Here is a 15674-nt window from a genome sequence, read left to right on the forward strand (position 1 = left end):
GCGTATAAAAATGTTTCTTTCAGTCATAATTCCATTGCAATTTTTTTCGACATATGCCACCCATACCAGACATCTACACAGCACAGGTGACAGGTCAGACGTCAGCACTCCCGGACTAGGGTCATAAAAAGCATAAAACTATAAGTACTTACTGAGATCTAAAATGTCTGATACTTTAATGCAGGAATCTTCTTTGGTCAGTGGTAGCTGACTTTCTGTTTCTTGTAACAAAGTTAATGATAAGTCCCTCACCAAGAAAAACACTCGTATTGCCTGAAAATGAAAGATAAAAAAGATAAATTATTTAAGTTTGACTGTCAACCTTTACCCCAAAAACATTTTTATAGTTTAGAATACATATAGAGTCATCTGTATTATGTAACAGTACACTTTAGTTTATCTATATAATTGTTCAATTCTTGTAACAGACAGCTAAGCCCATGACTCGTTTAAATTTTCAGTTATGTTAGAGTTTCTCAAGTGGACCCATTCCTAATTCCATACATTTCCAATGGAAGTAGAGTTTATTCATCTAGGATTTCAATTGGAAGAAAAAGTCATTAGATGAGGGTAGGAATGCCCTTTACCTTCAGGCGTCAAACGGTAATTTTCGACTACCATTAGCGTCAAATTGGTTAAAATTTTATCGTGATTCGTCAAAATATCCTTATTGTGATTTGTCAGAGGTCTCAAATAATTAACCATTACCGTTATTTTTGGAAAGAATTTAACGTGAATCGTCAAAATCAGTCGATTTTTTTACTGTCATAAAGAAAGTGTACATTTTATCGTCATGTACCAAAAATTACCGTTAACGTCATTTGGCAAGATTTTTTACAGTTATTCGTCATGCAGATACTCCCATTACGACCCTCTTAGATATATCAAGCCTTAAACTTATTACAAATCAGACACTACGTTTGTCTACACATGATTTATAAGTCACTCCCAAATCAAAACAGTTGGAAAACTAAATCAGCAAGTATTGATTGATTGTCGGTTGCTTAACATCCAGTGGCAAATATTCATGCATGTTCAGGACGAGAACAAATTAACAATAAATACAATAGGTAGGTCCTGTAATAGAGGCTGTAGGAATGAAGGTCAGGGAAATTTGGAATGCCATAGGAAAAAGAGGATATATTGGATAGGGACAGAAACTTAGCCTTGCAACAGGCCACCTACAGACCCCTCAAAGAGTTGTTGCAAGGGTTCTTAACGTGCAAAGAGTGTGGCACTCTCTTTACAAAAGGCAACAGATCTAACGTCCCTATTCTGACCAGATGTGGCTGTGAACTTGCCAAATGGACACCTTACTTTGGCTAGCGTTTTAATTCCGGTTGGAAATCAACAAGTAGAACTGTAAGCTATTGCTCACTAATGATACCTCTGCTTAAGGTTTTCAGTAAACAGGAAGTTGAAGAAAGATGAATCTGAAAACACATTACAAAAATGAAGCCTGATAGCAAATTTCAGGAAGCTCTTATTTGTAGTTCACAAATAAATGTGACAATAATTTCAGGCAAATGGCCAGTATGTGTTAGAACGATATATAATTAAGTACTCAGTAAACAGGAAGTTGATTAACAATGAATCTGAATCCGCAATACACAGTTCAGTCTGCTGACATGAAGTCTAATAACAAATTTCGGAAAGCTATTATTTGTAGTTCCCTAGAAAAATGTGACGAAAATTTCATTCATGGCTATTGTGATTACAACAAATGAGTATTCTGTTAACAGGGTATTGATAAGTGATGAATCTGAAAGTGAGTCACATGGTAATTAAAGCATGTTGACGTAGTGCTTTAGGAAGCTATTATTTGTAGTTACTGAGAAAAATGCAACAGAAATTTGATGGGATGGACTGATGTACGGATGAACAGGAGTTAAACAATATTACCCCCTTCCTTTGGAGCAGGTGTATGATTAAGAGGAGACTGACACTTTTCAGCTAGCTAGTAGCATTTTAGATATCTCGAGATTTTTATCTAACCTGGAATATGGCCTTAAGTTTTATTCACTCATAAACAAATTTGTAGCAAATTAAACATTTCTTGTCATATTTCAGAAACTGATGATATTGATAATGCATTATTCTTACACCCAATTTAAGTGAAACATGTTTGAGTATTTGTCTGACTCTACTATAAAGCAATCACAGAGCCAGGATTCCAGGATAATTTATGATTCCACATTCATATGTTTATTAGTCTCCCTCAGGCAAAATTGAACTTAGATGATTTTGGCTATTCTGCTTATGTCCTTTTTGGTCATATAGCGGTTAATGTTTCATCCTATATACGCATCCCTGTCTTTGAAACGTTTAGGTTTGAATGTTCCTGATGAAGCTAAATCCAGAAAAGTGCTTCAGACACACAAATTTATTAAGTGTTTATTCATTCTATAGTGCAAGGATATTCTTCATTTCTCATGTTTATAAGATAATTATTTTCAGTTATGCTGTTCAAATGGTGTAAACACTACAACCTTAACTGTCCAATGGCAAACAGCTTCCACTTTAAAATACCTTATTGCATACAAGAAATCAAAATAATGTAAAACAAACTAGAAAACTGACATAATCATGTCAGCAAGTGCCATACATGAAATTTCTTAGTAGCTTAATTTTTCTTCATAATTGATTTCATGAAAAAGACATAAGAGCATATAAATATCAATGATGATTAACAACAGTGAAATATTTCATTTTCAATGAATACTGTTGGAGAATTCACAATCTCTAACTCTTCAAAATTTTACATTTTGTGTAAGAAATTATATTTTAACCAAGTCATAATTTTTTGATACTCATAAAGATATAATATGCAAATCTAAACATGGTGTTAATAACTGTAAATTTAATTTCAGTCAAATTAAGGCATGCATTGGAAATTGCATTCAGAAAAGCTACCCATTTGAAAGTTTCTACAATATTTTTTTATTTTCATGAAAGAGTTACATGCACTGCTACTTCTCATGCTTAATATAACAGATTAAAAATTTCATGATGGATTAACCAAGGAATTATTTACCCTCACAAACTGATCATGGACAGTTAATGACAATGTGAAAATTGCTTGATATCCCTTGCATCTTCAACCACAGGTTTTCCTGATGCTAACTCACCAAATTTTTCTGTTATTACTTTTAAGGTTTGTCCAGACAATAAAGTACCCTGGGAGCATAGACATAGACATATGTTATTGAGCACTTTCCCTCTACTATAAATAAATGATGACACATTTCTTATTAGACAGCATGTGCATTAGATCAATAGATTACTTTTAATTTCCAAGAAATTCTTACATAATACTAAGCAATGAGACCAACTCATTATTGTAAAGAATGCATTTTTTACTAATTTAAGGTATATCCTGTCTATTTTCAGGATAGTTAAATAATTGTGGTTTCATGGTTAATGCTATACATAAATAAAATTAATATCTGTGGTCTGTGATAATTGTTTAACTAGTTTGCAAATTTAATAATTTTTAAAACATGAATGGCAAGACAATGAATTCACAAATGTCAAAGTCTTTTATTTTCCTTTGTATTGTTTAGAAATGAATAAACATAAATCTTTGGTTAATTAGAATTTTCTTATTCAGTGAACCTCATTACCTAATTACAGTAAATGTTGTAAATGTATGTCTGACTTCTAGAGACAATATACTTTGCAACTAAAACAAGAGAAACTGCGAGCTACTGCTACTGATGATACCCCCGCCCAAATATTTCAGTTAGCAGGAAGTTGTAGAGTGATGAATCTGAAAACGCATCACACGGTATAGCTGACTTATATAAACCCTGAAAACAAATTTCAGAAATCCTTATGATGTAGTTCCTGAGAAAGCTGCGACGAAAAATATTAATGGGACGGATGGACAGACAGACGGAAAGACAGAGGTAAAACAGTATACCCCCACTTTTTTAAATTAGAGTTTCTTAGTAGCTAACCTACATTTATGTCTCCACATAAAATCTTAACCATAATTGCCCCGCTCAGTGAAGCAGTTTGAAACCACTCATATTGGATAATTTAAAACTGGCTGACGTATGCATAGACAACTGTCTATATGTTGCCGGGGCTCCAGATGTCTTTTAGAAAATTGTTTTTGTCTCTGGGTTGCTGTCTCATTGATGTATACCTTATATATCTTTTCATTCATACTCAATGATATAATGTAAATCTTTGCTGATTAATAACTGTTCAAAATGTTGGTATGGGGGTTCCGCTGGAATTTTGAAAGATTGATTGATTGATTGTTGGTGTTTAACACCACTTTCAGCACTATTGGCTACATTGTGGTGGTAAATTTTTATTGGAGGAAACCTGAGGAGTGCTCAAAGAGAACAATCCATCTTTAACTGAAAAACTGACGTTCTCAGTCAATTAAGATTGGAGTCGAACGCACATGCTTCTTGCAGGGTTCGAACTCACAACCTCAGTGTTGACAGGCTATTGATACAGTAGTTGAGCTGCCACCAAGGCCCCTTAGATAGTGGGATGAAACCTATCAAATCAATTACTTTACAGAAATCATATTTTTTACAAATTGCATTGTTAAGCAATTATCAATCAACCAACAAACAGATCAACCAACCAACTGATCAATCAACCAAATGATCAACCAACCAAATGATCAATCAATATGATCAAGAACATGGTGAAAAGTTTAAAAAATCTTATCCTGTTTATTTAATAGAGAATTACCAATAATATTTCGTATCATGTTCTATTAGTTACGGTTATAGTTCCTTTCATTCATGTTATTTGGTGGATATATAACAGGGGTTTTCGTCGTTCCTGTTATATTAATAATTCAGGGGGTAGCTCACTGGCTTAAGTCAACAAAAAGACTAATTGCAGTTAGATGGTAGTTTATGTATAATTTCCTCAATAGTGCAAAACAATTACAATAAAAGTTCAACGGAAAATATTCCAATAAAATAAAACAAATGGTAATTCCAAATAAATATTCTATATTAAATCTGAAGAATGTCACTGTAAATGCAAGAGTTTGACAAAGCTAGGATTAAAATGGATTAGCATCTTAACATGTAAGCTAACAATTTGAAGAACAATAGTCACTTGTTTTTAGATAAAGTTTGAATTTCAACAAAATAAAATGAAGAGCAAACTATCGCTATCACAGATAGATCATACTACATCTAATTCTTAAAACTGGTGATCATTTTATTTGGTTAGCAGGTGTCATCTTAATCTGACAAAAATACAAACAGAACTTTTTGATTTACAAGGTCAAATTTAAAAAAAGAAAAAAAAATGGCTTTAAAGGCCTTTTTCATGAAAATTTGACTGGCCATACAACATTTTTACTGGCCCGAGGCTGAGAGCTGTACAGCTTGTGCTTAATCATGAAGACTGCATGTATGGACTTTATAATGGCCATGCAGGCTCAGGCTGAGAGCTGTACAGTTTGTGCTTAATCATGAAGACTGCATGCATGGACTCTATAATGGCCAGGAAGTTACCATTTACCATAATTAGGATAAAATGTGATGATTTATGAACCTTGCTTGAAGTGCATATTTTATCTAAAACAGTTCAATACAATCAATAAGAACACAGGTTCAATACCAAAAAGTACAGTAAGTTTAAATATTGTTCTATGTTCTAGTCAGCCATGGTGTTTGATTTTATAAAGATAATTTTTAAAAACGTTAAAAAAAAGCAAATGTAAAATCAACCATGAGAAAGGTCAACTGATAAAAGTGTTTTTTCTTATCCAAAAAGTAGTTTTGAGATCAAAATCTCAGCATTTAAAATATTAGTTACATGTATCATATGACATAGACCATTATTCTAGAAAGATTTTTATTTAATTGATAGTGCACAATATGAATCTTTGTTCAACTTTTTTTTTAAATAACAAACTAATCACATCAGTTTTAGGTCATCAGTTAAAGATTTATGACTTCCTTCTCATTAACTATTGACTTCAAAACTGTTATTCATTCAAATAGCTCTTGTAATTCAATATAGCAATTAGCTTATTTATCAACCAATTAGAATCAAACTTTATATTGTATTCAATTGTGTAGCTTCCTTGAAGCCAGAGATGAAAAGAAACGAAAAATATGCCATTATATATACCATAAGCTTGAAGCATAATGACCAATGTTAAGGGTTTACATGTGTTACTAACACTGTTGTTTTTACCATTTCATACAATCTAATGGCAGCCAGGCAAATCAACTGGTTCTGGTGAATACCAGATGCAATAGACAACCACGCATATTTCCAGTTTTGCTGATCCCCAGAGGTAGACTTGAACCAAGCAGTAATAGGATGAAAAGACCAGTAAAAAGTTTATCAAAACAATACATTGAGAACTTATCTCTGATGTATTAATAGGTGTTCTAAAATCTTTATTTAGTATTTTTCTTATTTTCTGTTTATCATGTGTATTTAGATGAGCATTACTAAAATTTGCTTGTACAGCAGAATAAACTTAAAATTCCACAATCAAAGCTCACAGAATGGTACTATTGTATTCATCGTGATTTACTTGGTACGGAAACATTGACCTTGAAATTACAGACAGACTTTCCAACCTTATATGCAACACACTCTACAGCTGTGGGCAACAAAAATATCAAGCATCATTGATATTCTTATATAGGTTTTTAGTTTGGCTTGACTTTGCATTCAATAAATCTGAGTTGGACATATCTTTGCATACCTGAATGAAAGGATGTCAAGTTGAACTAAGTTTTTGACCAAGACCTTGCAGACAGACATTCCAACCTTATTTGTGACACATCTTATGAAGGTAGGCTACTATAATACTAAGTTTCACTGATATCCTAAGTCAATCAAAAGTTCTGCACATAATTTGCAAAGACAGATTGACAGACAGACAGAGTGATTCATATATCCCAGCTAGGGTATAAAAAAATTATTCTACCTTCAAAAAGTCATGAAGAAAGATGAAAAATGACATACCGGTAGATTGTTAAAAACAAGCAAATTTGTCTGAAAATACTTGTATGTTCAACCTTAATATTCAAGACAGACATACCGAGAATAAATTGTAAGCCATGACAAAGCCAAGTTTTACAATATACAATTATATAGTACATGTATAGTGATAAAGCATCATTGATATACCATTTAAATAGACGATAGACTGATTGTTGGTTTGTTGCATAACATCCATTGGCATTAACATCAATACTTTAATGACAATATATATACCATTCTGAATGACTATACTCATGATACTATGGACCAAAATGTATAAAATTACCAAAAGTGCTCAAGCATGAAATGTTAGTGATTTGCAGTTCCAGGAACTAGTATATCTAATTCAACAGATAAATGCATTGTTTTTTTGACAAATCGATAACTAATGATTTACGCATGTTTTTTTAAAAATAATATAATCTTGTCACAGACAGGTTCTATCTTCTTATCTATGCCATAAAGTACAACAACAAAATCTAAATGGTTCCTTTTGTATCATGGAGAAGAACAATTTGGTTTTTGTATCATGGAGAAGAACAATTTGGTTTCTGTATCATGGAGAAGAACAATTTGGTTTCTGTATCATGGAGAAGAACAATTTGGTTTCTGTATCATGGAGAAGAACAATTTGGTTTCTGTATCATGGAGAAGAACAATTTGGTTTTTGTATCATGGAGAAGAACAATTTGGTTTTTGTATCATGGAGAAGAACAATTTGGTTTTTGTATCATGGAGAAGAACAATTTGGTTTCTGTATCATGGAGAAGAACAATTTGGTTTCTGTATCATGGAGAAGAACAATTTGGTTTTTGTATCATGGAGAAGAACAATTTGGTTTTTGTATCATGGAGAAGAACAATTTGGTTTTTGTATCATTGAAAAAAAAATGATTTAAAATTTATTTCTATTTTTATTCTTTTTAAAAAAAAATAACTTGGTTACATGTTATGTAGGGTCAAGTTTTAATGATGGTTAGGACAAATCACTTACTTTTTGCATGCCTATAGAAAGAGTACACTGACATATTTTGCAAATGTCTAGAGCAAGACTTTAACCTTTACTCCAGAAGTAAAAGACTGAAAAGTCCTGTATAGTAGAAGACATTAGAACAGTTATATGCTGAGAAACAAATACAAAAGATTTGTAAAGGATTCTACAGAGTTTTTCCTCTGATTGCTGCTGTCGGTGTAAAAGTGTATTGTTGATTAGCAAAAACTAAGAACGTTTATACAGAAATACAGATTAATACAAAAAAAATGATCTTATTTCTTCAAATTCTATTTCTTGATCTTTAAGAAACTTATTTCCAAGTTTAAAAACATTTTTACTGAGAAGGTTTAATAAAGTTTATAACTTTCTGAAACTGGAATGTATGATCGCTATATCTCTCTGTCGCAGACTAAACAAAAAGGATACAAAAGGAAAAAAAAGGAAAGTTAGTAAATGAAAGATACAGGTCATACCTAATATATCACAACTAAAAATCTGTACAGGAAGGAAATATTTATTGTAAATTGGTCAAAACTTTTACTTAACTTAAAACAGAATTAAAGGATACAATGAAAATTAGAATTTTACAACAAGAATTTTATGGTATCATTATTTATAAAGAAAAATTGTGTAATGATTTTCCTTCAAGGTTTTGTTGATTAAAAGACTTATTGATAAATGTTAAAATTATACTAATGTTTCATCTTGATTTATATCAGTTTCCATTATTCACAGTGATTCACAACTAAAATATTTTATCTTTCTTCATTTCTGCAGTTTGTATACAAATTAATATTGGACTTTGCACACAATTTCATTTTTATGAACTTACAATGCTATATCAAATCTATTTGGAAGTGCATCAGCTGATTTCATGAGTGTAAAAGGCATAACCACATGATTATTTCTTTAGTTTACTGTCAGTCTTTATTATGATATTATTTTACATGTACCTATGTTTTTGATACAGTATGATTTAGTATTATTTTACGTTTACATTCTATTTTGTTGTCCGTAATACTGAAATTGTTACAGAAAGGTGCTTTTTCTGCACACATTTTTTGTTGTGCATTCTTTCTTCGTACATTTTGTTAGTCCTGCATTGTACAATTTAGATCGGAAGTTCTAGTTTATTCGTATCACTTTATAACATGCAAGTGTTTTTGTCTATTTAAGAATTTGGTGTATATAACAGATCTTTGGTAGTCTCTGCTAAATAAATTCAAAATTTATTTATAGACCAGGTCGTATTCTATAAATAAAAGCTTGTCAATTATTGTGTTAGGAACCTGTAGCCTTTCGTTAGTCTTGTGCGTTTTTTAAATTTTGGTTCTTTGATATGTTTTGGAGTTAAGTGTGGCTTCCATTTCGCTGAACTAGTATACATTATTGTTTAGGGGCCAGCTGAAGCCGGCCTCAGGGTGCAGGATTTTTTTCGCTGTGTTGAAGACCAATTGGTGGCCTTGGGCTGTTTTCTGCTCTTCGGTCGGGTTGTTGTCTTTTTGACACATTCCCCCTTTCTATTCTCAATTCTAGATATAAAAATAAGAAGATGTGGTATGATTGTCAATGAGACATTCTCCACCTGAGACCAAATGATGGTAAAGTTAGCAACTTAATAGGTCACGTACAGCTTTCAACAATGAGCAAAACCCATACCACATAGTAAGCTATAAAAGGCCCTGGAATGACAAATGTAAAACAATTCAAACAAGAAAACTAAAAGCCTGACTGTAGACTTCTAAATGTCTTTCTTTGTTTTATTGTGTTATTCTCATCAATGTATACTCCTCATCTATTCTTTTCCCCATTTTTATATAAAAAATAAAAAAGAATAAAAACACTACAGGAAAGAAAAAAAACAAGGAAACACTTGAAAAAAATTCTACTTAACATATATATAAAAACAAATCAGGATTAATCTTGTTTTTTTTTTTAAACCAACCAATTAATCATTTAAATAACATCTAAATATAGATTTAAAATAATTAAACATGTCTGTTCAGCAATTATCCAAAAAATTACAATGGGTATTTGTTAAAATAATAATTTACAGTTCCACGAACCTGACCATATCTAATTCAATAGAATAACACTTGATCCTTTTTCCAACAAAAAAAAGGCAAGATATATTTGTAAATAATATAATCTTTGAAACAACAGGTTCCTATCTGTACCGCAACCTTGTACCGGTATATCAATTTGTTCAGGGGGACATATAATAAGGAAAAAACAATTGTAAGAGTCTTATGTGTGTGGACTTTTTCCGAGAATTCTTTTAGTTTAATTTCAAAATGAATTCTAATCTTATTAATTCCATGGCGACCAAATTAACATATTTATAAATGAAATTTAAAATGTCAACCTTAACTTATTTATCCTTTCTTTTTTTGTCACCTCCTATATTGCTTAGAAAAGAAAGGTAATATTTTTATTATTTTTTAATTTATTCACATTTTTTGTGTAAATCTATGCCATCTAAATATACAAACAAAAACTGACAGCCATTCTATTTTTACATCTGATTGCAAACCACTTGTATAAATAACATTTGACCTGCTTTGGTGAAACTCAAGGCCAACTGGATATGACACAAATGCCCCTGCCTGCAGCCTAATTGCACAATATACATTTACATTTCTTGGAATTCATATGACAGATTAGATGCTCCAGGGACATTTACTTGCAACACTGTATGTGTGTTCATATGGGTTTATAGTGTAGCTTTAATGGTGGAAACTTAGAAATTCATTATGTATTTGTAGCACTATAGGATTCAAACCACTAATTTATTGCTTTCAATGTTAAATTCTTCAATTTCAATCAGCGGTCTTTTTTTTAATATTTTATGATCAAACACAGTGACAGCCATTTCAATGTCATAGCAATACCTTAATGAGGCTTATGTCAAGTCAAGATACCTGTAATTGCATTTAAGAGCATACAGGTTCCAAAACCTTAGGAAGTATCTGCCTCAGTTCTGAGAAACATGTAAATAAACTGTTGAAACAAAGATATATTCTCCCTTGAAATTGAAAGGCAATATCTAAACATGTAAATTATGCAAAACTTTCAAAGTCAATGAACCATGACTGAAGATGCAGGGCAAAAGATAATCTCAATGGAAATGAGAAATGCCAATGCTGAATACCACATACCATTGACTTAATTATCATAAGTTGTTTTCTTCACACTAACCTTAACACTAACTCTATCTTGTAAACTATGCAAAAGTTTCAAAGTCAATGAACCAAGAGGTGGGGTAGGGCCAAATAATCTCCATGGAAATGAGACATGCAAATGCTTTTAATAAACTGTTGACACAGCGATATGTCTCGCCAGTCTGCATAAAATTAAGAAAAAGACAATCTGATGGACAGCAACATTGCTTATTAATTCAGGTGCTGGACCATGATCTAGTGGGCAGGGCCTGGAAATGGTCAACAAACTGAGATGTAAAGACAGTAATGTAACTTTATAAAACATATTGTTGTCTATTCTAAGTAGTTCCTATCAATCTAAAATATCACTGATGTATCACAAGTAGTTCTTATCAAACTGACTTAAGCAGAAAACTTAAAATTGAAAATTGCTCATTAATTGAAAGTGGCTGGACCATGACCTAGGGGGTAGGGCCTCGAAATAGTCATCAAACTGATATGAACTGATAGTAATGCAACTTCGTACAAAGTATCATTGATCTATCACAAGTAGATCCTATTAAACTAACTTAAGCAGAAAACTTAACATTGAAAATTGCTAACTAATTCAAAGTCACTGGACCATGACCTAGGGAGCAGGGCCTCAAAATAGTCGTCAAACTGATATGTTCCTTTATATTAAATATAAATGATCTATCACAAGGAGTTCCTATCAAACTAACTTAAGCAGAAAACGTAACAATTGTTGACACCCTCGTTGCTGAAGCCTTGCCGAAAAAGCAATTCCTATGTCTCTCTTTCTGCATAGCAGGCCAGACAAAAACAACAGTATACCAAATAATATTGACTAAACATCAGTGGTTATCACAAACTTTAACTTGTAAAAAATGCAAAACATTTAAAGTCAATAGGCCATGACTGAGGGCCGAAACCAAATAATCATCATGGAAATTAGATGTAGCAATGCTAATACATCAGCATTGACTTACCACTAATGGTTCCCCTTAAACTGACCTAATCACAAACTAATACATGAAAACTAAGCAAAAGTTTCGAAGTCAATAGACCATGACTGAGCAGGCAGGGCCAATGAGATGTTCCAATGCTAGTACAATTAACTGCATACCAAATATCATTGACATACCACTAGTAGTTCCCCATAAACTGACCTAATCACAAACTAATACATTATTAACGCCGACTCCAACACTGCTGCCATCGCTGATGGAAACAGCATGCCCAAGCCTTCGTTGTTTTTCAACTTTTTCTAGGCCAAACAAAAGTCCTTCAATTTAAATTTTGTTCAAAATAATCTGTCAAAAAAGGATCCTACAGTTATCCAAAGTCACTTTCATTTGATTAAAAAAAAAACAATATATTCTATAAAAAAAACAAAAAAACAAGTGAAACTGCGAGCTACTGCTCACTGATGATACCCCCAGCCCAAATACTTCAAGGTAAACAGGAAATTGTTGAGTGATGAATCTGAAAATGCATCACACGGTATAGCTGACTTATATAAACACTGAAACCAAATTTCAGAAATCCTTGTAATGTAAGTTCCTGAGAAAAATGTGACAAAATTTTCAACTTGGATGTGTTGTGTAAAATGATGTAAGTGTTCGGTAAACAGGAAGTTGTTGAGTTATCAATCTGAAAATGCATCACACGGTATAGCTGACTTATATAAACCCTGAAACCAAACAAAAATCCTTGTATTGTAGTTCCTGAGAAAGATGTGACGAAAAATTTTCATAGGACAGATGGACGGACTGACGGACTGACAGATGGATGGATGGACGAACGGATGGATGGATGGATGGACGGATGGATGGACTAACAGACAGAGGTAAAACAGTATACCCCCACTTTTCTAAAGTGGGGGTATAAAAAAAAAATATATATTCTACATATTTTGAAAGTTACACCTATGCATAGGAACATACTAGTCTTTTAAAAATATGTACTTTCAGGTAATATGTATTTTCTTTCTAACAGTGCCAGAATTAGTGGTTCTACACCTGAAAAAAGGGATCAATTAGTGTTTGTTTTAAAATGGCAAATGTGCAGAATTGTGAGATACATTTATGAATGAGAAACACAGTGCATGCAAGAACATAAATAATTAAAATATTTCATTGTTTTCTGGATTGGAAAACCTAAACAGTTAAGTAATAAAATTGAGAATGGAAATGGGGAATGTGTCAAAGAGACAACAACCCGACCATAGAACAGACAACAGCAGAAGGTCACCAACAGGTCTTCAATGAAGCGAGAAATTCCCGCACCCGGAGGCGTCCTTCAGCTGGCCCCTAAACAAATATATATACTAGTTCAGTGATAATGAACGCCATACTAAACTCCAAATTGTACACAAGAAACTAAAATTAAAAATAATACAAGACTAACAAAGGCTAGAGGCTCCTGACTTGGGACAGGCGCAAAAATGTGGCGGGGTTAAACATGTTTATGAGATTTCAACCCTCCCCCTATACCTCTAGCCAATGTAGAAAAGTAAACGCATAACAATACGCACATTAAAATTCAGTTCAAGAGAAGTCCGAGTCTGATGTCAGAAGATGTAACCAAAGAAAATAAACAAAATGACAATAATACATAAATAACAACAGACTACAAGCAGTTAACTGACATGCCAGCTCCAGACTTCAATTAAACTGATTGAAAGATTATGTCTTCATCATATGAATATCAGGCACAATCCTTCCCGTTAGAGGTTTAGTATCATACCATCATAACATATATGAGAAGAACATAACCCCTGTCATGCCAACAACTGTAGTTTACTTTTTAGATATTCAAAAAGCCATTTTCTAAAAATCAACAGCACAGTTTTCAAAATCATATACTACTTTCACTTTAAGAAGTGACGTTGAAGTTGTTAATTTTTTTGTATGATCAAGGTCCAACTAACACATTTTATTACAGGTCAACCTTCTTTTCAATTTTACATCAGAGAGTTTTTTAAAATTACATCCATTAGTTTTAATTTGTGAGATTTAACATTTCAGTAATAGATCATGCCCTGTTTTTAACTTTCATTTGCACGTATGTGTAAAAAGAATAAATATCCCTAAAGAAATAGCACCACCCACTGAAATTTAAACTTTGACTATTAAAAAGTGAGGAAGATGAAAATCTTTTATACTAAGTTATTGGGAAAGTATTAGCATGCAGTTACCAATTACATTAGCAGACAGGCATGTAGGGTTTGACAAGTAAAAAGTTAAAAGATCTTAATGTCAACACGCACAATAGGTCCTCTGAAACATTTTTTTTTTTTTTTTTTTTTTAAGAATTTGATTTTTGATGTCAGATCTTTTGGTCCCCTAGATAGAAATCAATCATCACTTGTCTGGACTCTGGTAAATTTATCCAGGTACTGTGGATTCAGTATTATTCGTGGGATACCAGCTTAGTGGTTTTCTTGGATTCCGTGGGTACAGGATTCTTTGGGTACAGTTAATACAGGCTTCAAAACACTTTCCACATCCATGAAATCAAATATATCCATGAAAATACAATTTTTCCGCAATAATAGAATCCAAAGTATCTGTCTATCATCATTACAACCTCATTCTTACCTCTAAAAATTACAATAAGGAGTTGTGGTATGATTGCCAAATTAAAACAACTATATATACACCATAGACCAAATTACAAGGTTTTTATGTTTCTTTTTTCTGAACAACATTTCTCTTCTTTCCTTACGTGTTCAGCAATTCGCCGTTTCAGAACCTAATGCATTCTGGATAATATTTTCAAAAGTGTACACCAAAACATTGTGATAGGCTAACAACGTCCTAAACAATGGAAATTTAACCAATGATGTGACATTATTTTAATTTTTGAGTACGAATCGGACCTTTTTTATGGATCTTTATGGTAAAGCATGATAAAAGCAGGATTTACATCTAAATTCAATGGCATTATCCATAGTGTTAATAATGTATACTGTCTGAACTATCTCTAATAAGAACAAATATTAAGTCATTATAAATCATTATAAAAGATTTGTTTGGAAAGGTTTTACTGTTTATCAAATTACTCTCTCATGAGGTTTTTTTTCAAAGAACTACTAATGCTTTTCACTTATTTTTTTTCATTCTTTTTCATGAAGTCACATGCAGCCTTATTATTGTACCTCATATATATAAAATAAGATGATGTGGTATGATTGCCAAGTAGACAACAATTCACCAGAGACAAATGACGTAGATGTTAGCAACTGTAGGTCACCACTTTGTCCTTCATCAATGAGCAAAACCCATACTGCATAGCAAGCCATAAAAGGCCAATGACATTACTACTTAATTGCTCATCTACAAAACTTACCAATTAAAGAAGTTGCATGCACAAAGAAACTGTCTTATTAGTAAAATCTAACTGCATTATTTTCAATCTAAGTTCATTTGCTTTTGTTAGACCAACCTTAACTTGCAATAAAAAGATCAAAGCAATTTTCTAGTTCATCAGTTTGCTCACCTAATTCATGCACTTTATTACATTGAA

The 15674-nt window shown here is 32.3% G+C and overlaps 1 protein-coding gene across 3 annotated transcripts in view; it reads right to left on the minus strand.

Annotated features, from left to right (window-relative positions):
• Nucleotides 1-15674, minus strand: part of LOC127709955 (protein CLEC16A-like) — a 126063-nt gene that overhangs the window by 49502 nt on the left and 60887 nt on the right. For all 3 annotated transcript variants that reach the window (XM_052215659.1, XM_052215658.1, XM_052215657.1), the window contains exon 19: nucleotides 153-273. In XM_052215659.1, coding sequence (XP_052071619.1) covers nucleotides 153-273 — 121 coding nt within the window. The remainder of the gene's footprint in view (nucleotides 1-152; nucleotides 274-15674) is intronic.

This window comes from Mytilus californianus, unplaced genomic scaffold (genome assembly GCF_021869535.1).
Source record: "Mytilus californianus isolate M0D057914Y unplaced genomic scaffold, xbMytCali1.0.p SCAF_7, whole genome shotgun sequence".
In the NCBI taxonomy this organism is placed as follows: Eukaryota; Metazoa; Mollusca; class Bivalvia; order Mytilida; family Mytilidae; genus Mytilus; species Mytilus californianus.